The 26,520-nt window shown below is 48.5% G+C and overlaps 1 protein-coding gene across 2 annotated transcripts in view; it reads right to left on the bottom strand.

Moving 5' to 3' along the window:
* Positions 1-588: 588 nt before the first annotated feature.
* Positions 589-26,520, bottom strand: part of GRIN2C (glutamate ionotropic receptor NMDA type subunit 2C) — a 46,621-nt gene continuing 20,689 nt past the window's right edge. For both annotated transcript variants that reach the window (XM_030533865.1, XM_030533866.1), the window contains exons 4-13: positions 24,647-24,761; positions 22,241-22,452; positions 20,436-20,604; positions 15,977-16,130; positions 10,480-10,605; positions 8,000-8,229; positions 6,602-6,762; positions 4,726-4,913; positions 3,377-3,609; positions 589-2,157 (exon numbers count right to left, since the gene is read on the bottom strand). In XM_030533865.1, the coding sequence (XP_030389725.1) occupies positions 589-2,157; positions 3,377-3,609; positions 4,726-4,913; positions 6,602-6,762; positions 8,000-8,229; positions 10,480-10,605; positions 15,977-16,130; positions 20,436-20,604; positions 22,241-22,452; positions 24,647-24,761 (3,157 nt within the window). The remainder of the gene's footprint in view (positions 2,158-3,376; positions 3,610-4,725; positions 4,914-6,601; positions 6,763-7,999; positions 8,230-10,479; positions 10,606-15,976; positions 16,131-20,435; positions 20,605-22,240; positions 22,453-24,646; positions 24,762-26,520) is intronic.

The raw sequence follows: 26,520 nt of genomic DNA, 5'->3' as shown, positions 1-26,520 counted from the left end.
GTCCCTGGTGTGATCCCCATTCATTAGCAGACCATTTAAAGCAGTGCAGCTTTAGAAGCCGGACAGTCACAGTTGGGGGGTGGGAAGCAGGGCTGGAAGATGTCCCCATCATTTCACAGAAAGCAGAGCTGTGGGCATGCGCCCCCGGGTTAACTGGAACCAAAAATAAATGATTGACATTGTACTGGATACTTTATAGCTATAGCCACATATGACTGACTGAGCATTTCAATTGGACAAGACACAACCAAGAGCATCACACTGCCCATGTTAAGTCCCAGTGCCCAACAATGGAAGACTTCAGAATTCACACACTAAAGTGTCTTCTACAGTTAGGTTTGTGCCCCGTATCAAATAGCTGCTGCTTTATTATTTTTTGGTCCATCAGTAGCTGAGGAAATGGGAAAAGATCTTCCGGCTGGTGCCAAAGAGCAGGGGAAACTCATGGACTGAGATTTTAGAGTCTCCCTTATGGGATCAATCCCCAAGAATCACACCTGAAGCTGTTATCTCCAGATGGTGTGTGACAGCAGTAACATGGATATAGGCCAAGTAACAATAGCCCTACCCCTGCCCTCCTCTGTACTCTCACACCTCAGATTCTAGGCTAGAGATTCGTCTCCAGGACCGAGCAGCGTAAGGACTGTTCATTCTCTGGGCTGCCAGGTCTCTCCTCTCCGTATTGACCATCTGGAGGAAGGATGGCTCTGCTCTGCTTCGCTCTGTACAGTCTCTGTACACACTGTCAAAGTACATGGTCCTCCGGCTGTCCTCCTGGACCAAATAGTCCCTGCTCCTGGGTGCCCAGGGAGCCCGAGTGACACAGTGCTGGCTGCTCCTGGAGTGTTCGCAGAGCGGTGGAGGCCCCTGGTAAAGCCGCCCCAAGTACATGGGCAGGTTCGTATAGGAGTTCACGTAGGCGTACTGTTTGTGCACCACAGTAGAGGAGGCCCGGTGCATGCCGGTGGCATTCTGCAGGCATGCCTCCCCGTAAGAGGGTAGCCTCGCCGCCTGAGAGTGCAGGAACCGCTGTCCTTTCCAAGAGAGCCTGGAGTTTGCCTCCATGCGTTTTCTGTTGCACATAGCACTGGGCCTGAGGGCTTCAGTGGGATAGTACATTGGTGTCTGCCTCAGCGCCACACCGGCTTTGGGGAATAAATCTGGCACATCCCCTCGGGCGGAAGACTTGCCGTTGTATCTCCGGATGCCTAGGGAATGGTGTTTCTCATTCTGCTCCCAGGCAGACCTCAGCAGGCTGGCTCTCCTGTTTGGCTTCTCCTTGCCCAGAAGGGGTAGCTCCACTGGTTCCGGTTCCTTGAACACAGTAACTAAGGGTCTGCAAGGCCTGTCGGCTTTTGAGAAGGAGCTGTGCATGCAGTCGGGAGGCAAGAAAGGGCTCTTCTCGAAAGTGGAAAACATCTTTGCCAGCTGGGCTGGGCCCCCATGTCCTCCTTCCCCATACACCAGGTGAACATTTGGTGGGAGCTTCTCCTTTTCCTCTCTCCTGGACACAGGGCGCTTGTGCTCTTTGTAGATGTCTGGAAGGGGAAGCTCCCTTTGAGTTTTCAGTGGTGAGAGGGGAGTGCTCAGGTGGTTTCCCAGGGGCATGTGGCTCCCGAAATGGGATGGAGGCATGGTTCTCACCAGGAGGTGTGGAAAGCCACCCACAGTGGAACCTGGAAGAACTTTATCCACAGAATAGCTTCCTCTAAACTTTAGGGGGTGAAGTACTGGAGGTTGCTCGTTTACCGCCCTCCAGTTTTCATTAGCTGGCAGCCTGGAGTCCACAAAGGGCTGTTGGGGAGCAGGGATGTGTGGTGGAACAGTCCTCTGGGCACAGTCCCGTCCAAGCTTCTCTGTTGTGGCCACATTAGAGGAGTAGGGTGGCTTGTTGGACACACTGGTGTTCTGGACAACAAGCTGAGGAGTTCGAAGGGAGAACGTGGTCTGGAGGTTTTCGCTCCGATTCGTCCAGTTCTCAATGGTGCGCGTGGCATTCTCAAGGGAGCTCCCAACAGTGGCTGTTGACACCATGTCCTTGGCAGCCTGCAGCATCTTCAGCACGTTGGCTTGGGCAGAATTAGCGGTGACATTGGGAGTGTGAACACGGACAGGGCTCTCCAGATTCTGGACTCCATTGAAACAGCTATAAATGCCCTGAAAAGCAGAGAGAGAAAAAGTGGCCAGAGCAACCCTGGGTGCAGGGGGCATAGGGAGGGAGGTGAAGAATGATAAATCAGTGCATCTTGGGCCCTTGGAAGGTATGAGCCAGGGCAATCCCTCATGTACAAACTCCATGTTCATGCAGGATAAAGCGGATAAATACTACAGAACAATGATAAACACCCATAGTTGAGATGAGAGCAGCCCAGGACTGGCCTGAGGTCACATTGCTGTGGGCCAGGAATATCATCTACTGTGCAAAGATCTCTGTATTACTTCCAAACACCCCGATTCCAAACATCTTCCCTTTTTGATAACAGTTTCCTCCCACTAGTGACCGAGTGGACTCATCCCCAGAACAAGCACTTTGATCAGCAGTGGAACTTGAGGGCAAAACACCATCGGTCCCCATGCCTAGCCAACAAGCTTGTCTCCACGATGTCTTTCTCCTGCCTAGAGAAACCCAGACCTTAGTCTTTCCCTCAGTTCTCTCATTCACTCACCAGCCTTGCTTTGAACAGCATCCCCATTAACTTTGGTTTCACGCCAGATGAGGTGAGGGCTTGTTGGAGCACAAGCCATATACTAAATTCAAGGCATTTCACGTGTGATAAGCTATTTTGGTTTGGGAATGTGAAAGTGACAAGGCCAGGGACTGGCACATCTATTCGTTATTAATTTCCTTGGTGCGCTTTTAATTGGTGCTCGATTATTGCATGTGAATTTAGGGCTGGGAAAAGGCTCCCACCAGAAAACCCCGCAGCCCTTCACACAAGAGGCTTGTTTTTATCTACAGAACATGGACACTGTAGGCAGCACAAGCTTCCTCCCTCCTGTCCCATCAATGTGCCTCTGACTTGATCTGGAAGAATGTCCCTAAGGGGGAAAGGACAGGCCTCGTCAGTCCTTGAGCCAGTTGTGAAGTGGATCTTTTATTCAAAATGTTATCCCCAAGGAGCAGAACAGAGCCCACATATCCCTCTCATGCAGCCACCAAAGAGCCAGCAGATGTCGGCAACTTTTGGTTACTCATCAGGACCATATTCTGGTCAGTAGCCTAGAGGCAAAATACTCCACATCCCATTACCAGACACATCCACTCAGCCCGTACTCCTGGTGACAAACTAGCCTCTCCTGAATAAATAAGCTCAATAAAGAGTGACTGGGGGGGGAACATGGCCACATAGTGGAAACATGTGGGGAAGGCACTTACCCTGCTTATGGCCAGAAGGAAGTCAAGTTTGTGCGACTTGGGGACAGAGTGGCGCAGTTTCCAATACACCAGGTGCTCCCAAGCAAAGACCAGCAGGCTCAACCCCATGGCCACTAACAGCATGTAGAAGACTCCGGCCATGTTATCAATGTCTAGCTTGCTGCTCATCACCTCGTTCTTCTCATTCTGGCAGATCCCCGACAGCCATACGGTCTCCAGTTTCTGGGTTTCCCCTGGGAAACAATTACACACACAGGGACAGACTGAGATTCTAGCCAGGTGCATCCTGTGCCCCTGCAGCATGAGGCACTGACCCCCTCACTTCACAGTCTAATGTCTACATTGTTTTAGGAGCAGAAAAGAAATCCACTGTGTCCCAGAAGTTATTAATAGACTTCTCTATTCAGCCTTTAAGATTTTTCCCCGGTTTGTGCCTTCACGGAACTCACCTAGATTTGGACATGTGATAGCCTTTTTCTGACTCCTTGATTTCTTCTCCTCCACACCCATCTCTTTTCTCCCCATAATTCTCTTCCTCTGTCCTGATCTGCCTCTTTCCCCCTCTCCTGCCCCCTTAGCTGTGTTACATTTTACTCCTGAACATCCGGCTCCTCTCCCCCGCATGCCTTTATACTTTGCACACAGATCACTTGAGGTCTCAAAGCTGCCAGGAGAGTTTTATTGCCTATTAGCGGGAAGAGAGAGATTGCAGAGAGAATAATGTCCAGGAGAGGCTGGGCCCGATTGAATGTTAACCACAACCAACCTGACAGAGAAGAACAGCTTTCTGAATACTTCTTGATGCTTCCCCTAATGCACAGCTCAGACCACAGACTGACTGCTTGACTACACAGAGTCCAGCTGGGGCTCCCAAAGGTACCAGGAGACCAAGAGATTCAAAGCCATGTGCCATAGATGACTTCCATGTGGCAGGCGGAGGAGAAAGCTAGGGCCAGGATTCCCAGCTGGTACACATCTACACCAGCTGAGGATCTGGCCCCTAGATTACAGGGATGGAGCCCTAGACGTCTGGGTTAATTCCCAGCATAAGTGCTGGTTTTGATGGACTGTCTGACCCTCTTCCAGTTTTAACCGATAAATACATTTTAAAATAAAACAGCAGCATGTTTGTGCCAGAGAGAGAAGGGAGAGGAAAAGGGAAGATCAAGCAAGTCAGGGAAGGGGAGAGAAAGAAGAGCCACCTTTGTGCATGTCTGATTCTTGGGTAACGCTGTTTCCCCGGCTTTGCAAGGAAAGAAGTCCAAGACGGGACAGGCTAGGCTAACATTGTCACCCAGTCAGAGGAGTGACACTGCTCCCCAGTGCTGAGCAGTGAAAGAAATACCCACCGTCTCCCAGGAACTGCAGAAGGGCCAAGTCAATCGACCTCTTCCACTTGGAATCCTTCTGCAGAGCAATGCCATAGCCGGTGGTAGCAAAGACCTTCCCACTGCCGATGGTCACCAGCTTGCAGCCCTCGTCCTTACCAGCCATGTAATTCAGCACAGCGGCATCGTAGATAAAGGCATCCAGCTTCCTGGAACCAAGCAGAGTTCAGGTCAGGACAGCAACAGAGGAGATGGGAAGGGAGTGGCTGGGGCAGGGAAAGGGTGAGGCGATACCGGGGAGGGAGGAAACAGAGTATCCACAAGGGCTTTGGATTCAGCATCTCATCTCAGACAGCTGGGGAGGAAACTCGGATGCTTCCCTTTCTAAACAAGGAGGAGCTGCTGGTGGTATTGAGGCTCAGCAGCTATATGGTCAACAAGCCCAGATTCAACTAGAATTTGGGCTCCAAATGCCCCAAATGGGAGAAGGCTACCCCCAACAAAATGCTTTCCTCAGGCCAATGTCATTTTAAAGGCAGTGACATATCTATACAGATCACTTTGCACACCACTGAAAGGCAGCCACCTCCAAGGTAAAAGGTGGCAGCTGTTTAACATCACATAGCAACACTACACAACAATTTAGGACATAAAGTGAAGGAAAAAAAAACCCTGTCCTCCATTGAAATTGAAGAGGTGATCTAGGGGATGTCTACACTGCAATCAGAGATATGACGGCAGTATGTGTAGACATACCCACACTAGCTTTGATCTGGCTAATTTGAAGAACAATAATAATGAAGCTGTGGGAGTAAGGGTGGCAGCATGGGCTAGCTGATAGAGTTACATACCCAGGGTCTAAGCACACTTGGACAGTCCATTCTGCCATGGCTTCACTGCTATTGTTATTCAAGGGAGATGGATCAAAGTTACCTTGGGTGTGTCTACATGTGCTGCAGTCACACCTCTGACTGCAGTGTAGACATATCCTCAGGTCAACAGCCTGTAATCAGCAGAAGTCTGGTCTACACTAGAAAATTAGGTCAGTTTAACTATGTTGGTCAGGGGTGTAAAAAAACCACACCCCTGTGTAGACAGCATTAGGTCAATGGAAGAATTCTTCTGTCGACCTAGCTGCTGCCTCTCAGGGAAGTGGATTACCTACACTGATGGGAGAACCCCGCATCTTGGCATAGGTGGTGTCTGCACTGAAACGCTAAAGTGGTGAGATGAGATGAGATGCCGCTGTGTAGACAAGCCTGAGCTAAAATTTGGCAGCAGCAGGACACAGATGTTAACACACCTGTGCTCATGAAAAGTGCCATAGGCTCAGGAAGGACCACAAGCAGTCAAGACCTCAGTCTGCCCTCTCATCTGGAAGAGGGTGGTGCTGGGAGGGAATATGTACTCAGGAGATACCCAAAGATGGGGTAGATTTCTTACCTGATGCTCTCTGCAGGGACAATCTGTGTGTGTGTCTCTCACTCCCTAACTTCTTACCCACTCATCCCCTTTGAAAGTTAATGGCTATTGTGCAAGAGGATGAGGCATTCTTAAATTCCTTGATTTGCTATGGAAAATGCACACACACCAGGTGCCAGATGGAGATCTTGGGACAGCTCCTTCTTTACTCCTCTGGTGCTACACCCCCTCACAGCAGAGACCGGGCCCTGTATGCTTGTGTTAATGGTGGGAGCTCTTACCTAGAGTAGTCTCCTAAATTCAGGCACATTGATCTGACTTCATCTCCATCCCCCCACATTTCTGATAACGTAAATACGGGATGACAGTCCCTTCTTGCCCCACCCCAGGCATTTTGGGCGTAAAAGCCTCCGCACGCTCCAGCTATGGAGGCGCACTCCTGTTTCAGAAAAGTTGCTCTTAAAGGGAGACTTACCCCATTTTGAGGCTCGTCAGGGCATCTTCCACTGAGCGCTGGTTGTATTTCACCATGTGCGTGTGCATATCTGGATAGTTGCTCCGAATGTTTCTCTCCGTGCTGCCGTTAGGAACAGTACCAAAGCGGAACGGGGGATACTGCTCCTGGGGCCGCTGGAACTAGAACGGCAATCACCACGAACATCAATCAATTGCCTGGTCCAAACAGGCCCAGCACTGCACTCCAGGCCTCCTCCTGGATTTTCCACTTAGCCCAATGATAGACCTAAGCTCTGTTTTCACCCTCACCTTGAGCCTAGCTTCCACTCCATTTCTACCCCTTCTATCTATTCCCACCTTGTCACTGTCAACTTGTATCAGCACTAGCACTGACTGAAAAGTGGGATGATGCTCCCACAAAAAGCTTCCCACTTTGACAAAATTGGTTCAATTTGGCCAAGGGGTAAAAAGTCCATAAGAGAGCTGGGAATCAAACCCGGGTCTCATGACCCTTAGTCCCACAAACCCTAGCCACTGAGTCCAGGGACCCTACTTCCTGGCACTTGCCCCCCAAAGGCATTAGATTTATTAATAGGTATTCCTAGCTGGAGGCCTGTCTGTGCGCTGTTCGCAAGAGCCTGGCTTAGTGGGGAGGAGAAAGGGACACACAGGAGAGCTACTGGATCCACCTCTGTCATAGCACACAAGCATCTCCTATTGACCTCTGTGGGCAATACTTATATGCTGCGGTGGGAGAAGAGGTCCCACAAATCAGGTTCTGCATTAGAACATTGCTCCCCTCTCTCTGCTCTGTTCTTTGGTTTCAGTCTCTCTCTGCTGGTCACTCTGCTAGCTCTCCATCTTGGTTTCTCCCAGGTTACTTCCCTCAGCCTCTTTTTTGTTCCTTCCCCCTCCACCCCACACTCCGACCATTCAGCCTTCAAATCTGTTCAACCTTAGGCAAAAGGAGTTCTTGCCCCCTCAAGACTGTGTTCCATTAAACTCCTCATCTTCAACCCACCCCCTTTGGAATAGTGCCCTAACCCCATCCATTCGCCTCGCCATCTCAACCTTATCCACCATATTCGTCCTGTCCAGGATGTACACCGTGGGCTCCTAGTCCTGCTCTACCCCGGAGGGGTGTCACGGCTGTCAGACTGAGGCACACACATTCAGAGTAAGCAGTAACCACGCTTAATGGATTCTACACATCGCTCCTATTGCCGGTATCCACTAGCAGTCCACGCCATGGAAGCCTGACTTGTTCAGAAGGCAAAGCAGGTCAGCTCTCTTCAGTCCTTACTAGATTAACCTAATACACCTACCCTACTCACTCTGTGTGTTCCATACCCAGCCATGGTTATCCCCCCACGCTTCCCCTCCCAGACTGTGGTTATTTTCTGCGAGCCCTCCTCACCTTCTTGTCACTCAGCCCAGAAACAGTGTCGATATATTGCTCCTGGATCATAAAGGCTGCCAGGTTAGCTGTGTAACTGGCCAGGAAGATCACTGCGAAGAAGGCCCAGATCAGCACCATGATCTTACTTGTGGTGCCTTTTGGATTCTCAATGGGCACTGAGTTATTAAAGACCAGGGCCCACAGCAGCCAGATAGATTTGCCAATGGTGAAGGAGGGCCCGCCGGACTCTGGGAGGAGAAAAGGAGAGAAGCTTTGGATAGCTCGGAATGAACCTGGGCCTTTTGATAAACACAACACATCTCTCCAACCTCAGGCGTGCTGCTGGCCCAACTTATGTTTTCTGGAAAATGATTAGGGACAATTCCACCTGGCTTTTAGCCTTGAGCTGTAGATACATGAGATTTCCAGTTATGCAACTGCCTTGTTACATATGTAACTCACCACCAAACAATGTGGGTCCAGGTTTGCTTTTGGGGAGAATTTTTTTTTCCTTCCTTAATTCCTACATTCACTGGTGGGTTCAGTATATGGAGAGAAGCCCAGACACCATAAACAGGGTAACTCTTTCTGGGCCCACATCATGCCCCTAACATGGAGCAAGTGAGTCTGGCTGTGTTTCAGGGATCTTCAAATGCCTGTCAGAGATTCCCTATTAATGTAAAAATCTACCTGCTTTATTGAGTGGAGCCAATTAAAAGCTGGCTGTTCACCTAAAACTAAAATATCTCAGGGCCATGTCCCAGGAAGCACTGGTTCTGTCTCAACAGGAGTCGATCTGAACACTGAGCTTCTCCCGACATACGCCGAACATCTCAGCATGACCCTGTCCCGACATCTAATCTGTTCTAGATATTGCTATAGTGCTAGTCCTTGCAGCATCCAGGCACCAAGTCTTATAGAAAACCTGGTAGAGATTCTTTGGTGCTTGTTTTGTTCCAAAGTCCTGGTAAGAAAGCAAGAGAGAGGAATCTTGCCAGGGCAGGGTATGTGGCCTAGGCAGGTTCTGGCTGGGCTGTGAAGGAAATCTGCCAGACCCATCTCTGGTGAGGATCCAAGACTGGACTTCAGCACAGAGACATAGAGACCTACTACATAGCAGCTTTTCTGACTTCACCTCCGGAAATAGCTGGATGGTTGCCTTCTCTGCAGGAGAGATTGGAATGGAAATTCATTTTGCTGCCCCACCACCTCCCAACAATGTACCAAAAAATTTAAACGAAGGGTAAAGGAGGAGACAAAATGAGGCACGAGACTCAAGAACAAACCAGCGCTCTCTGGTGAGAGGAGTGGAGCAGCAGGGTTCTGGCTGGCCGAGTTCTGCTGGAGCCTTTGTTCATTTGGAAGATGAAAGCTAAAAATAGATTGTGTATTTTTGCTGTGGGCTCTAGGCTATTCTCTCCTAGTAGATACCAGCTTCCTTCTGACTCTCTCCTTTCCTCCCAGTGTCTAATCCCTGACTGAACAGCAAACCTGCCAAGGTCAATGCTGAGAAACGGTCCAGGATCTCTGAAACTAAAGCGGGGAGAGGTTTGGTCCTGGAGTGTTGGTGCACAGGGGAGTCATTGATGCTGTGTCAAGAAGCATTTTGATTATGCACCCATCAGGATGGATGCGTTTTAATGAACATTCATCAAGGGCAAAGATGGCACCCTGGCCTGGGGCTGACAGCTCCTCAAAACAAATGTGAGAAAAATCTTCTCCCCAGCTAGCTCAGATGTGGGAGCTCTTAGCTAGCGCAGACAGCAGAGTAATAGGCTGATTGATCCTGATGGTGACAGCCACAGACACAACAGGTCTGGAAGAAACTGGATTCACTAGATGGTCACCATGGACCCTTCTGGCCTTGGAATTTATGAATCTGTGTCCACAGTGGGCATTGGCAAAAATCCCATGTCAACTTGAAGTGGCCTGAGGAATCTCCAGCTGGCATCCTGTATTGCAGAGCAATTGGGGAGGGAATGGAAGCTTGTGCACAATTAGGGGAAGGGGTATTTTATGGCTTTTCAGTTTCCTATGTTGACATTGAAGTGGAAGACACTGGAGGCACTGTTTTGGTACCTGGTGCTAGGCAAAGAGACCCTCAGAGGCCCTGCTGAGGAAAGGAAGACTCCCTCCCCCAATAACAGAGGCTGGGGAGTGGATGAGGCCCAGCTGATGGAGGTTGGGATCTGCTTTGCAAAGGCTGAAGCTCTGCTGAAAGAGGCTGGGAATCAGCTTCCCCCTGCTCACTGTAACCCACGGATGTGGCTGGAAACATGACCCTGGGATGAGCCCATGCTTCCCCAGGACATGAGGGGCTGCAAGAATCCAGACTCGTTCCCATGGAATTATTATTATGGTGCCTTCCCTCTCATAAAGCAGAGCTCCCAGACTGCAGCTGCCTGCATTAAATGTGTGTGGGGTGGGGCGGGGTGCTTGTGACAAAGGGCACTGTCCCATTGCGCAACATTTGTTCGTGGTTCCTTTAAGCAACTTACTTTTGCCACTGGTTAGACTCTGGTTGTAGCCGACGGGGCTGAAATATTCGAACGTGAAGACGGTGATGGCGACCACAGTGAGACACATCACGAACATCATCACCCACACCGCCGGGCTGTAGGGCTCTGCAAGGCAAGAGGGAGGCAGTCAGCTCCAGCTGTTCTGCACCTGGCTCCATGCATGTGTGTCACTGTAGGCGACTGGACCCTCCCACCGAGTAATACAGCAGGACCCAAAGCAAGAGACTCCAGGAATCCCCTCGAAGCATCACGCAGGATCATGTGACCCTGTAGAGACAGATATACCCTTCCCAGCACAATACTTTTGTGGTGATCCTATTAGTGCCCTTGGATCTCAAGGGCATCGGGATTATACTGAAAGATGCTCAATAGCTCCTAGGTGTCCTCATCTACAGACTGAGCACATGCTAAATACTCCTGTCTTGCTATTTATTAAGTGGGAGAAAGAGGGAAGTAAAAGGGAGAGTCTTACTCACAAAAAGCTAAATTCAGACCTGAAGTAAGCAGGTTGAGAAATTAGCCAAGGGCGGCTGGGAGAGAGAGAAACCAGCCGTGTAAAACCATCATGAAAATTTACCAGCCCAGGCACAGAATCTACTCACCTGCCTTGATCAAAACATAGTGACAGAGGAAAAACTAATGAGACATTACTCACTTGTCAGAAAGTTTTCAAGTAGCATCCACCCCAGATGAACAGCTGTATGTTTATTAGTAGTAGTATTGTTAAGGCCCTGCTTCATTTGTGATATTGTGGATACCGCAATATTAGGCTTCCACTGCAATTTGACAGTGAGAGCCCAGGGCAGCCGGCGGCAGAAAATCGTGGAAACGTATTTGTGGTAATAAAGTCCATTATTACTTTTCTGTGATTTTCCCTGGCTTCTTCCAGCTGAGCTGCAATTTTTGGACAATCATCCTGTGATTCAAGTATTGTTTATTATTTGTATTACTATGGGACCTAGGAGCCCTACTCAAGGGCCAGGATCCCAGTGTGCTAGGTGCTGTACAAAGACTGAACAGGAGTTCACAACTGAAGATTAATCTAAGTGGAATAGAATCTTGCAAGGCTGAGGTTAGAACTGAGTGAACACTGCAAACATCTGTCCATGAATATTTGTTTGAATGCATCATTTATTCAAGAGACTGTGTTCACATCCTGTGTATGTTCATTTTCTCAGCAGTGAATGAGCTTCCGGGCAAGAACGTTTGTGGAAACAGAACATTTTAAGTGGATATTGCAGAACATTAGTGAAAAGTGAATTTTTAAGTTGTAATCACAAGTATTCACTCCAAAAATTGATCCTAAGAGTTACTTTAATCCAGTCAGGGAACAGAAACATGCCGTGTAACCTACATGTCCAGTCAAAACAGCTCAGGAAGCCAATACTTGGGAGGACTTGCTTTCACACCAGCTGCAGATTGAGAATGATCATTTGCAGAAGTTATTCAGGAAAGAATTCTAGACAATGAGTAAATTCCAGAAAAATCAGCACTCTCATGGCTGAAAAATTCACCAACAGAAAAAGGGACAAAATACATCAGATTCGTTATTAAATTTACTGAGCCCGGGCAGAGATATAGAGAGAGAGGGAGAGAATAGGATGTGGAGAAAGAACAAGGCAAACAAAAGAAGAGGAGACGCTAAGAGAGGGATAGAGACATCAAGAAGGCAGGAAGAGGTGTGAATAGAAAGAGGCACTCAAGGCAGAGAGAGACCAAGCGGAAGAGACAGTGGCAGTTGCTGGGTGACAGCAGCAGACACCCAGAATGATAGAGCTCTGTCGTTAAAGGGCAGGCTGAAGGATGGGATTAATTCAGGCCCTCAAAATACAGCAGCAGAGGCCCATTTGTCAGCATGTCCTTCCCTGTCAGAGAGGAGAAAAAAACTTTATCTGATAGCATCAGATGCATTTCATTAGCATGTGGAGGAAGCTGGGCAAGCAAGCGAGGTGTGGGGGGAGGAGGAACCTTTGACCCTGGCTTCCCGAGGGCTTAGCTTTCCTACACACATTATCTGGTGAGATGACTATGCAGTAGGAAGAGAAGGCCCAGATCTAAAGACTGCAGAGAGTTAAAGTCCAGGGGCCTGATTCTTCAAGTAACTGAAATCAGAGAGGGTTATTCAGCTGGAGTTGGGGGAGTTAGGGAACAGCAACACTTTTCTGAAGGGCAGGGGCAGGGTGGCTTGCTGCCCTTCTGACTCCATAAGCTCACCCCAGTGTCCTGGCACTGAGCTTATCTGTCCTCCAGTGAAGGTGGTGACATTGGCTCCCCCTGGAGCAGATACACTCTGCTATGCAGTGCCCGGGAGCCTGTACATTTCTTCTGCAATCCCACAGCACAGGAGACAGGAAGCTCTGGGGAGGAGGAGACACCCGTATAGCCTCTGGCAGCAGCATGTCTTTGACTTGACAGCACACAGTTTAAAGAGGCCTTCAAAGCATATACAGGCTTATGCCTACATGTGTGCAAACATCCAGAACAAGGACAAGCTCAGACATATGCACAAAGATAAGCAGGCGTGCTCACACACATCGTGCTACACATGCCCTTTCATAGACATTCTGCATACACACACTGACATGCAAGCCTGTACATACTCACAAACATACATATACACTTATATGGAACAGTTCACATGTGCAACCAATGATCCACATGTTCACACGCGCACTTTCCTAACAGCAGGTACTCACATACAAAAGGTGCATATGTACACACACACAAGGCAAATATACCCTCAGCAACATGAAGGCATGAATTCTTTGTCACGCACACCCAGATACATCACCACAGACGTACCCATACATGTAGCAACATATAGTTACACGCACTTATTCACGAACACTAACACACACACACACGCGCGCACACACACACAGCGCCAAACTGGCACATGCATGCAATACACACTCATCTGCATGTCACGTACACGTACTGAACACCATCACAGATGTAGAATCATAGAAATGTAGGGCTGGAAGGGACCTCCAGAGGTCATTTACACAAATCAACTGTGCTGAGGCAGGATTAAGTAAACCTAGACCATCGCTGACAGGTGTTTGTCTAACCTGTTTTTAAAAACCTCCAATGACAGGGATTCCACAACATCCCTAGGTAATCTGTTCCAGTATTTAACTGTCCTTATCATTAGAAAGATTTTGCTAATATCCAACTTAAATCTCCCTTGCTGCAAACTAAGCCGATTACTTCTTGACCTGCCCTCCGAGGACTTGGAGAAAAAATTGATCACTGTCCTCTTTATAACATCGCTTAACATATCTGAAGACTATTATCAGGTCCCCCCTCCGCCATCTCTTCTCAAGCGTTAAGAATTGGGCATGTTTTCAACCTTTCCTAATAAGTCATGTTTTTTACAACTCTCATTCTTGTTGCTCTTCTCTGGAATCCAATTTGTTTGCGTCTTTCTTAAAGTGTGGTGCCCAAGACTGGACACAGTACTTCAGCTGAGGCCTCACTAGCGCTTGGTATAACAGAACTATCACCTCCCAGTCTTTCATAAAACACTCCCGGTAATACACCCCAGAATGACATTTGCCTTTTGTCTTTTTCCAGCTGCATCACACTGTTGACTCTCATTCCATTTGTGATCCACTATAACCCCTAGATCCCTTTCTGCAGTACTGCTAGCTAGCCAGTTATTCACATGTGAATACATGTGAAACGTGAAACACATGTGCACATACATGCACATATAGCAACAGACTCACACAACATGCACTGCAAACACACTCATCCTCACAAACACAAACATGCAATATGCACTGCTAATCAAAGTCACACACACTCACATACAACATTAAACATCTATCCATCCATCCACACACAAACTTTTGTCTTATTTAAACTTACAGGTTATTTTTCTGGAAAGCACTTCAAAATCATCTTAATTTTTTTTTTAACCGTAATTACAAAATTCAAGTGCAGAAGAGGCAAGAACTGGATTTGTGGAATGAACCTCCCCAAGAACATGCTCAGCCTGGCCTCCACCTAACAAGTCCCTGATTCAGTTTAATTAAATAACTGTTGCATAGAACCTCAGCCCCTTGCTTAGAGCAAGAGAGGAATTCAGTCTTGGGGCCTGTCCAGACCTTGACCTGTGATGACATCACCAAAGGGAGACTGATCAGTGCCAATCTGTAGAGGTGACTTTTGTGACATGGACCCTTATACCCTAGGAACTTGTCTGAGACTCACCAATTCATTTCACAAAGGCCAGTGAAAAAACCACCAGCAGTGATGGGCTTTGACTTCCGCTGATCTGGCCCATAGTCAAACCAGCGGTAAAAGTCTCTATAGCAGTTTAGCAGTTAAACTACCCTGCTCCATTTTAACCACTGGTTCATTGGACTTCAAAGTTTCCTGGTCTTCCAATCAGTGTCCCATCTACAAGCCCCTATTACCCAGGCTATAACACCGATATTAAACTCCAGATAGTCTCCCCTAGGTTCCAGGGGGAGCCTAGAGGGACACAGAGAAGAAGGCCCATGGGATACAGGAAATGAGCACAACCACTCAGAATCCAGAGAAGTAGAATCTAAGTTTGCATTTTGACACTGACTGAAAGTGATGCTCTCAATCAATGCAAAGCCAAGCAGCGACTTTGTATGCAGAGGACACTCTTGGTTTTGCCAAGATAAAATGAATTGCATCTGATAAGTTAACTCTTTCACTGCTGATCCTACACAGAAAATGCAGCACAGCCAAAGTCCTATCAAAATCATGGGATGTTAAGTTCATCTGGCAGCTGTCAAGGAGCTCAGCCACCAAAAAGGTTTGGGAAGCTATTCCTATGCCTGGATAGTAATGACAGTTCTTTGCACTTTCATAGCATCTTTCATCAGAGGAATCCCAAGGGATCCATCAGACAATTAGTTCAGCGTCCCTAGGCCCTTGTGGGGTGAGTGCTATTATAGTCATTTTACAAATGGGGAAATTGAGGCAGAGAGATTGAGTAACTTGCCCAAGATCACACAGCAAGTTTGTGGCATAGCCAGGAATAGAATCCACAAGTCCAGAATACCCACAATCCCCTTACCTAGCAAGAGACAGGTTAGAATGGAAGTACCCTGACATGAGGGGAGGGGAGTTGAGCCCAGACAGGAATATCAGCCCTTTGATGGCATCAGCAGTAAGTCTCGTCCCAGAGAAATCAAGCACCTCTCTGGCTCAGCCTTGCTTCTGGGTACTCCTCATCACCTGAATCCACATGACAGGCACGTTCCTTGGTACCAAAAAGGCCCACAGCCACCACATTAACACAGAGCGCAGTCTGGTCTCCTGATGGCCTCACCAAGCCCAGACACAGTGAGATTCACCCAAGACTCCAGAGCTGGGTCTGCCTTAACCCTCCATTTTTACTCTATGCTTTTCCCCTCCTCGAACGCACCACGCTCACCCGCAGCTCCACGCATAGAACAAGCATCCACCCTGGCACCAGGCTGGCTCTGCTCACCTAGGAAGGCAGAAGGCGAGACTGTCCCATTGCTTCTTGCCACCATGACGCTAATGCCGGTTTCCACAAAGGGCACAGAGAAGTCCACGATCTCAGACCGCTCCTCGTTGATGGTGAGGGACCCTATGGCCATGTCCGCTCGCTGGTAGTACACCTGGAGGATGACAAAGGAGGCAGCCAGGTGAGTCTGGAGCTACGCAAGCGAAACCGCATGCAGTGGCAGAGAGACTAGCCCCAAGGTGACCCACTCCCCCTTTCCCCATCCCAGCTTCAGAGACGGGCTGCACAAGAAAGACGCCACCCTTCCCAATTGGTTCTCCCCTAAGCAGCTCAGGGCCTGATGCTCAGTGACTCCACATCCCTTTGACTCCATCCAACACAAAGTATGTGGATACGGCCCCTATAGGGCCACCCTGGCTGTTGCAGAACTGGGATAAAGGCCCTAGGCCAACCTTGCTACCATTCCCAGATGTAGGGGGCAGATTGGGGGCATGGTTATAGCGCACTGCACAACAGCTCTTCTCTGCTGCCGGGAGTCCCAAGGGGAAGCACAGCATAAGAGTTAGAGCAGCCAATGGTACCACAAGGCCTCTGCCCAAGCTACCTTTGCCCCTCCCTAGCCCTTAGCACAGGAATGGAGTAACAGACTCAGGTCTTTGGCCTCTAGGTCAGACTCTCATTCCCCAACTACCTCCTTTCTTCCTTACCACTCACTGGATTCCTGCCTTGCTACACACTGGGCTGAGCCATGGTCCACTGCAGTCAGTGAAAGTCTGGACTGAATGTACATAGGGACCTCTGACCCCAGGTAAATTACTAGAGCTGGTCAAAAAACAGAATTTCTGTTTTGCAGGAAATCTCAAACATTTAAAAAAATAAACTTGTTCCAAATCAGAATGACTAAATATTTTTGAAACTTCCCATGAAGCAGAAATTTTGAAGTTTTGCTTTAAAAGTAAAATTAAGAACATAAGACTGGCCATACTGGGTCAGACCAATGGTCTATCTAACCCAGTATCCTGTCTTGCAACAGTGGCTGGTGCCAGATGCGTCAGAGGGAATGAGCAGAACATGGCAATTATCAAGTGATCCACCCCAGTTGTCCAGTTCCAGCTTTTGGGAGTCAGAAGTTTAGGGACACCCAGAGTATGAGATTATCTGGTCTAATAGCCATTGATGGACCTATCCTCCATGAATTTATCTAAATTATTTTTTTAACCCAGTTATATTTTTGGCTTTCACAATATCTCCTAGCAATGAGTTGCACAGGTTGACTGGGCGTTGTGTGAAGAAATACTTCCTTATGTTTGTTTTAAACCTACTGACTATTAATTTCATTGGGTGACCCCTGATTCTTGTGTTAGGTGATGGAATCAATAACACTTCCTTATTCACTTTCTCTGTACCAGTCATGATTTTATAGGCCTCTATCATATCCCCCTTTGGCTGTCTCTTTTCTAAGCTGAGCATCCCAGTCTTTTTAATCTCTCCCCAGATGGAAGCTGTTCCAGACCCTTAATCATGTTCCAATTCTAATATATCTTTTTGAGATGGTGCAACCAGAATTGCACATGGTATTCAAGGTATGAGTGTACCCTGGATTTATATAGTGGCATTATGATATTTCTGTCTTATTTTCTATCCCTTAATAGTTCCTAACATTGTTCGCTTTTTTGACTGCCGTTGCACATTGAGCAGATGTTTTCATATAACTATCCACAATGACTTAAGCTCTCTTTGAGTGGCAACACTTAATTTAGACCCCATCATTTTGTATTACATTTTCAACATTTATTTTGTTTGTGCTTTTCCATTACTTTTATGATTTTGACCTTATGTCGGGACATGTCATATTATGCATTACTACACCTGACATGTCCTGACATACGGTCAAAATAATAAAAGAAATGGAAAAACAAGCAAACAAAATACATTTTGAAATGCAATTTTAGCTTTGACATAACATTTAGAAATTTTTCCTAAAGAAAATTCATGAAAGTTGACATGATTTTGCAAAAAATTTCCATTTTGTAAAAACAGAATTTTCCAACAAAACTATTTAGACAAAAATTTTCCCAAACATCTCTTTCAAACAACACCTTTCTGGGAGAAAGGGAGCTTATTTCCTGCTAATGCAAAAGTGTCCAATAAAATAAACAAAAAATACATGAAAATAACACTGCTCTGGAAATTAATAAGAACACAACATCATCGACTCATGGCTGCAAAGCTATAAAATTAGGCAGCCTAAATATACTGACCACACCTCAGAGCTTCTCCTGCTTTCTCACTGCACCAGAAAAAAAGATAAGACCATATGCACCAGCATGCTCTGGCTGGTGCTACTTCAGTGACACTTATCAGCTTAAATCAATTTTAGCCAGGTTTACAACTACTTGGCCTTGTTGGATCAATGCAAAACAGCTTGAGCATACCAGAGAATCTGGCCCAATAAATGTAAATAGTAGACACACATATTATGTTAAAGAAAGTTAAGGTTGCAAAATCAAGCACTTAAAAGTTAAGAAATGCCAGAGTTAAGGTTACCTGTGCAACTTTAATTTAGCCCCCTTGTGCATATGCATTATGATACTGTGCTTGATTATGTGATCATATCCTATTTTCCCACACAACTCCTGCCTCAATCAGTGAAAAGGTTGTTATTCAATATATCTTTTTACTCTCATTCAACATGTGGCCACAGGCACACCATCCAAACTCCATACTGAATACAAAATTATTAAATGTCCCCCTGGGCATGACTATGATGTTCTCACCATAGTACCTGAGTGCTTCACAAACATTAATAAATATATCTTCACCGCACCCAAGAAATTAGGTGGTGGTAGTGTCCCCATTTTACAACTGGGAAACAGGGGGACAGAGACATTAAGACCAAAATTGTCAACAATGCCCACTAATTTTGGGTGGCCACACTGAGACATCTAAGGCCTGATTTTTCAGAGTGCTCTGCTTTTTTATAGCAATTTGTATATTCACAGCACAGCTTCAATCTATTTCAGCTGCAGTTGTGATTGCTCAGCACTTCTGCAAATCTGATTCCAGGTGGCCTGACAGGCACTCAGAAAATCATGAACATACAATGACCAACTATGAACATTTTGGTGTCAGTGGCTTGCCCAGCATCAGAGGGGCAGGGACAGGATCCAGTTCTCCAGCCAGTATTCAACTGCTTTAACCACAAGACCAGCCTTCCTTCTCCTTCAATTCCCTGCTTCATTCACTACATATCTTCCAATGTCTGCAACAAACACAGCAGAGGTTCTACTGACAACAGCCTCATTCACTACATAGCCTGCCTCCTTTTTCCCTCCCACTCTTCTCCTATCCAACCTCCTGCACCCCCACATTGCCTGCCCACCTCCCACGCTGCTATGCATTCCCCTATATTGACTCCTGCCCCCCACCCCATATCACCCTGCCTCCTATCCGTCCTCTGATCCTACTCCTCCATTGTCCCCCGCCCTTTGCATTCCCTTCAGGTACATCCTCCCCCACACTGCCTGAGAACCACCAGGGGAGCACTGAAAGCACATGCAGAGAGTCTTCTTACTCTCACTTCTAGTGCTTGGCACCACAGCGGCTTCTGGCAGATGAGAGGAGCAATTGCAGGAAATCATAAAACAGGATTGGAAGGGACCTCAGGAGATCATTTAGTCCAGGACCAATCCCCAGACAGATTTTTACCCCAGTTCCCTAAATGGCCTCCTCAAGGATTGAACTCTCAACTCTGGGTTTAGCAGGCCAATGCTCAAACCACAGAGCTATCCCTCCCTAAATGGAGCCCCACTTGGAGCATGCTCAGTACGGATGGAATCTTTGGAGAATTTAGCTGCCAAATGAACAGGTCTCTCGTGAGCATATGCTGAGATTTTGTTGGAGCCTGATTACCTGGACCAATTTGGGTACATTTTTATAGGAACAGCACAAGGCATATCCCTGATGCTAGGGCAAATGTCTTTCTCCAAAGCACGCAGGCACTAGCGCTTCAATGATTGTATGAAGTTTTTAACTTGGACAAAACAATATACTTTTCCCTAATCTCTGAAACATCTCAACCATTTTAGCTAAAATTTCCCCCGAAACATTCAGCTTAAGGCAGACACCCAAATCTCAGACCACACAGTTAAAGTTTGGAAAAGTTATAAACAACTGAAAACAGGGTATTATAATGCAAAATGTTACACTGCCTTTACTATAGGCAGTACTCCCAGCTTTGCCAACAATTACAGCCCCAGCATCATCCATGTCACATTGTGCCCTACCCAAGCATGGCCAAGGATCAGAAACTGACTCCAAACCCTGAAATTCTGACCCAATTCAAATGGGAGAATCTCAGTTCAGCTCATTCCTTCAAGCATTTTGGTAAACTGATTGTAGGCATGGCCCTCCTTGAGGAAAAGTGCAATGTGGGAATGGGTCACACCTGTCCCCCTACCTCTCCAATCATGCCATTCCAGATGCCACGCACTATCTTCCCATGTTTTCCATTGGTTACCAGGTAGAGGTCATAGGAGAACTTCACTGCCTTGGCCAGCTTCTTCAGGATATCAATGCAGAAGCCCTTGCAGCAGAGTTTGGTGTAGGGGTCCACAGGTCCATCCCCACTGGAACCGGACATTAAAAATAAAAACCAACACACACACTGGTCACTTCCGTCAGAGGATCTCCATGGTAATGTCAGAGCCATTCCACCACCTATGCCACCTCGTGCAGCAATGCTGATATTCCACTGTAGGCAAATGCAGGGCCCGACTAGTCCACAGAGTGCTCAGGAAGCAGCACTAAGGTTGCAGAGCCTGATTCTCACAGCCTTGCATGTTAGGTCATCATGTCCATGCAAAGCGAGTGTAAAATGCTACCATACCAGAATTCTCCCCCCCCCCCCATGCCACCAGCCATGGTGTTTCAAATGCACTTTTCACAAGAGCAAAATGTCAACATAAGCAGCTTGATTCTCTGCTGCCCTGCCCCTCGTGTAGAAGTTAGAACTGACACAAAGTAAGTGCAATATGCTACTGGTCTGGTCTGACTTGGTAGCAGTTTACACCCACTCTAGACTCAACTTTGCACTGGTGTATATGACTGCACAAGGGGCAGGGTGTTGGGGAGTTAAACCCAAAGTACAGTTAGGCAGTGAGGAATCAGGACCATAAAGCAAGTTCAAATTACAAGGAAAGACGTGGCCTTGCCAGTCAGCTGGAAGAATAATTTCCCAGGGAGCTAAGAGGTTAGCTGCAGAATACCAGTTGCTCCCCTGGGAAAGGAGCACACATCTCTCCACATGGGGGTGAAGGAAGCTGCTGAGTAACGTCTGTGATCCCTTGTGTGGGGAAGCATAGCTGCAGAATAGCTTCCCGATTCCCAGTGGGAGCAGGGTGTATCCTTCCACTTAAGGAAGGAAGGGAGGGAGAGAGGGAACTGTGGAAATGGCAGGGCAACAGGGGGAGCTGCTCCAGCCAGGAAATGAGAGAGATGCTCCAACAGGCTGTCTGACACAACCTTCATCGGAGAGTTGCAGAGGTCAGCCATAGGCAAGTGATTAATGAGCGTGCACAGGCCTGCCTGGCTACATCCCTCCGGGGGCACTTTCCAGGCCAATCTCCATGGCCACCTTTTCAGAAGGCTGTCTCGGGGGGAGTCTTGGACACAGCTCTGGATCTACAGGCTGGCCCTCCACACACAGAGCCCTGGAACTGTAATTGATGGGCCAGGGCAGCAGCCAGTCTGGTGGGAAAACACAGCATTTATAGACACTGAACTGATACCCCCGAGTCTGCTCCAGGGGCTTCTCACTGTGTTGGAACTAAAGTCTAGCGTGAGCCAGAGGCTCCCAGCTCTGACAATCAGGACTGGACTGCAGCCCAGTTCTATGCAGCATCTCCCAGCTGTGAGCATCAGGCCTGACATCAGAGCTATTACAGCCAGCGTAAGAAATCCTGCCTAAAATTCCTGTACTGAATCCTGGCACCACATTAAACTCACACCAGCCACATTCTTGTCTGCAAACACTCTGAAAGCACTGCCTGAGCAGAAAGCACCATTTTATGGTGAGGTTGCAGCCTGCCCAGTTCTGCTCCTTGCTTGGGCAGGGCATGGAACACCTGACGCTCCCTTCTACCAGCCTTGTGAGAAGCAGAGCATGGGCATGTCTAACCCTGCTCCAGCACACCCAGGGCAGCTGAAGATGAGGGCTGCAGCATGGCACGGCACCTCCAGCAGCCCATCCGCCTGGCTGCTTACCTGTTGGTGTAGTTGGTTTGCTTCCGGCAGGGGACAGTGTTGCGCACACAGATGCCAGAGGCCGGGTCCGTGTTCTCCACAATCACAAAGGGCCTCTCTTCGAGAGTGGCCACGGTGAGGTGGCGATTATCCGACACGGGCTGCAGGAAGGAGCCATAGCGGGGCCACACTGGGTACTTCATGTGGATGATCCCCTTCTCCCATTTCCCCACCTGTCCGAGATTGGAGAACAGTGTTACTGTTCACACAACAGGGGAAATGCCCGCGACTGCCTGGCAATAGTGCATGTGAAGTTATTCCTAGGGAGGAGGGTCAATGCAGGCCCTTGGCTTCTCACAATCACCACCTTCGCAGCACTGCTGTTCAACAAGAGGAAGAGACAGCACGTCAGGAAAGTTACAGGTAGGTCTGGATATCAGGGCAGCCTGGCCCTGAATGGACAGTAGAGCTCTGATAGGCAAATAGCACAACATTGGCCTGCTAAACCCAAGGTTGCATGATCAATCCTTGAAGGGGCCATCTGGGGTGAAAAATCTGTTAGGGACAGTACTTGGTCCTGCTGTGAAGGCAGGGGACTAGCCACAATGACCTTTTGAGGTCCCTTCCAGTTCTACAAACTAGATATATCTCCATATTAAAAAAAGGAAATACTGTGTTTAAAAAAAAACAACAACAGACCCATTTTGCCTCTCCCTCTGCCTTTGAGCAGATACAGACCCCCTTGGATCGATCCCCTATTACAAACCAGTCAATTGCTTCGCTCACCACCTTTGGGGCAGGATGCAGCACGCAGCAATACCACATCCAATTATCCTGCAGCTTTACTTTAGGAAGGCTGAATGTAATTAGCTACATTCAGTCAGCATCTCAAAGTTAACTCCCCAGCTCTTGCAAAAAGATCTGTGGGATCTTTAGTGACCAGTAGTATTTGTTATACAGCTTATGCCAAAGATGGCATGTTCCCCACCCAAAACCATGCTGGGGCAGTGGCTCAGAGGGAAGAGGATCCCTCCTAAATCACTAAAGCCACTTACTGCAGCCTCTCTGTTTTCTTAAGCTGCTCCGCTTCCAGCTCGGACCCTGATCATTCCCTGAGACATGCCACCTTGGGCTGTCATCTGGTTTGCCTGAAGGCTTCTTCCTACCTTGGTGCTTTTCACCCTCTCAGAAGAAAGCAGCCTGTCTAAAAGAATATCAGACCCAGGTGCAAACACACTCCAGCGCTCCTAACCCCTGAATGCTGGGAACAGAACTCTCAATACTAATCACATCAAATGCTAGCCTGATTTTAAACACTGCAGTTCAGAGCGAGAATCCCCCAGTATCCCAGCTGGTGTGAAATAAAACTTCAAATAGCAGCAGCAGGACTTGGGGTGGGTCTGGGAGGCCTATAGGGGGAGTCATCAGTGGTATTTAATGGGAGCAACCAGAGAATGGGGATCTCAGGCTGCAGAAGCATAACTGGGAGTAGTTACAGAGAGTGTGATGGAGTCTGTGAAAGGAGGAGCACCAGGGGGCTCAACAGACAGAGTAGAAGGGGTTATCTAACAGGAGTATGGGGAGTCTCTAAAGGGGTGGTCAAGGTCACGTAGGAGCCAACCGAGAGTATGTGGGAGAAGTAAAAACACAAGGAAGCCTCCAAGTGGAGGAGCAGGAGAACATGGGACGTCTAAAGAAGCTAGGGGGCTTGGCAGCTAGTTTGTGGCAGTCTCCAGAGCACATGGTGGAGGGATCCTAAGAAGTGCATATAGGTGTTCCTGGGGTGGGGGTGGTAAGGACACTGTGGGTACCTAAAGAAGGTGTTTGGATTGGTTGCCAATGGGAGGGGAGTGAAAGAGCTTGTCACAGGTCTTAGTGGACCTGGAATCTCGAGGGAGAGAAGCCATCGGGTAGTGAGTCTGGAGCTACTGAGGCACTGGGGATGGGCGGGTGCAAGCCTGTCCATTACTAAATCCCCCCGCCCCCACTATAAGGGGAGGAGCCACAGGACCCAGGCATGAACTAAATCCACAGGATTAATGAAAAACGGATGGGAGTGAAGGTCACAGGGATAAAATCAGGGATCCAAAGGGAGACACGGAGCAGAGAACCCTGGACAGTGTTCACCTCAAAGGCGTCCAGAGAGGCAGAGGAACCCTGTCCTGAGACATGACATGAGGAGGGCTCAGAAGTCGTAAAGAGTCTGGAGCAGACGGAGCAGCAGAGTGTGGCGGTTCCTACGTAACTCTTTAGTAGGATGTTATCTCCAGACAGCAGCTTCTTCTCTCCTCCATCCCTTCCCGTGTTGGTTTTAACCTATAACACCCAGCAGATGCTGTGCTTTGCAGAGGGGAGGTGTTCCTGAGTGGCCATGTCTTAAAAGGGAGGGTGAAGACTGCAGGTGCTGGAGGGAAAAGCAGCCCTTACCATCTCCCAGAGCCGATGCTGGTTCAGTGAGATCACTACCATGGTGGGGCTCACCAAGTAGCCACCTTCGTTGAAGGAGAAGTCCCTGTGTTCCCACGTCACGTTCAACAGGTGCCTGTGGGGGGAAATGAGAAGCACTGTGGCCAGGGAAGGTGGGAGCTTCCCAAACAGAGCTAGCAACCTCTTTCCCTCCCACAGACGCCATCACCAGCATGGGCTAACTCAGAGAGCCCAGCTTCCAGCTTGGCCTCTCTACCCATCACTGCCTCTAGGCCCATCTGGCAGCCCGCTCTAGCAGACAAGGCCCTAAACTGAGGAAATCAGTTCTAGGGCTGACTCTGCCACTGACTAGCTGAGTCACCTTGGGAGAGTCACTTCACTGTTGCCTGCTTCTGTTTCCCCACCTGTCAAGGAGCGATAACAACCCCCTTTCTTGGTAGTATGTTCTGAGATGTAGGGCTGGAAAGCACTATACAAGAGTGGAGCTTTGTTATCCTTTCCTCAGTATGGGCCACAGTTATAAGTCCCACGGCTAGGCTGCAACAAGGCTTCCCAGACAAAAGCAACCTGAAGGGACACTAAGGCAAGGAATCTGCATGGAGCGGGATGGCAGGAGACGAGGGAGAGCTGCACCTGTCTTACGCTTTTACATCAAGCCTATCACCACAGTCCCAAGATACTGGCAATACATTACGTGACTGATCGACAAATTACCCCACCCCCCGAGCTTCCACCCTGCTCCCTCACAGTCCAGGGAGCAGAGGGAGGCACAGATGCAAAGCCAGACAGCGCTCCAGCGATTTAGAGACACACAAAACATAGCTGACATCCCAGGATCTTAACCCCCCCACACACTTTATTTTCCCTGAGAGTGTGGTCTGCCAACAGGCTAACGAGCTAAACGGACAGAACGTTCCGAATCAGTTAACAGGGCATGTGGGGGAGGGGAGCATTGGGCACAGAGTGGCAGCAAGGTCACTGGATTGGCACAATGCCTGCGTGTGTGAGCCAGGTGCTGGTATATACAGCTGTAGCGCACAAGAGCAGCCTGGTGACTGGTATCGCTCACCCTCAGTGTCATTCCTTCAGAAAGGCGCCCTTCTCTCTCATCACACATTCTCTGCCCCTCGGTCTCTTTCCTCCCATTACCCAGCTCTCCCCTTCCTCCCCGGTGAGTCAGTGACTCTGTGGGACTATATCACCCAAGCAGCACAGGATTTTCCAAACCCAGAACCAAAGCCCCTTGCTCAATTAGCCAAGGGTCACACTCCAGGAGAGTTAATTAAAAAATGTTGCGCTCAGACAGGTCCTTCAGGCTTTGTAGCCTGGCCCTCCCTCTCCTCTTGCCCTCTGTGCCTGCTGCCTCCTGCACTTTCCCTCTGTCTATTGTCCTCCTCCTTTGCTCCACACTCCACATTGGTGGTGACCACGCTGCTGCTTTCAACCTGAGCGAGCACTTGGAGAAAGAGAGAGAGTTTTCCCTCTAGACCCATCTCGCTAGGGTCTATCTAGCAGTGGGGCACAATGGGCAAGTCACTGGCCTTGGGGTCTGGACACCTGGGTTCTCTTCCTGGCTCTGACCTTGTTGGTGACCCTGGGCAAGGTAACATTCCCTGCTGTAGGTCTTTAAGGGGTGTGGGGAAAAGTGAAGGAGGCAGAGTTCTCTCACCCCCAGGAAAGGGTGGTCCCGGCAGCTCAGAGCTGAACAGGAAGCACCCCTCTACTAGCCAGGAGGTAGAGCTCAGCATCGTTAAGCTGATCAATGTACTGGGCCCTCACACTCTCTGATGCTGATCCCCCCTCACTTTCAGGAGGTCCGGGGGTGGGGGAATTTCCCCAACTGGTGGAGTTCGGTATCAGTGGATACTGCCAAC

Source organism: Gopherus evgoodei, chromosome 15, assembly GCF_007399415.2.
Source record: "Gopherus evgoodei ecotype Sinaloan lineage chromosome 15, rGopEvg1_v1.p, whole genome shotgun sequence".
Classification (NCBI taxonomy): domain Eukaryota; kingdom Metazoa; phylum Chordata; order Testudines; family Testudinidae; genus Gopherus; species Gopherus evgoodei.
The sequence above is the reverse complement of the archived record's forward strand: the minus strand, read 5'-3'. Positions and strand labels throughout refer to the sequence as shown.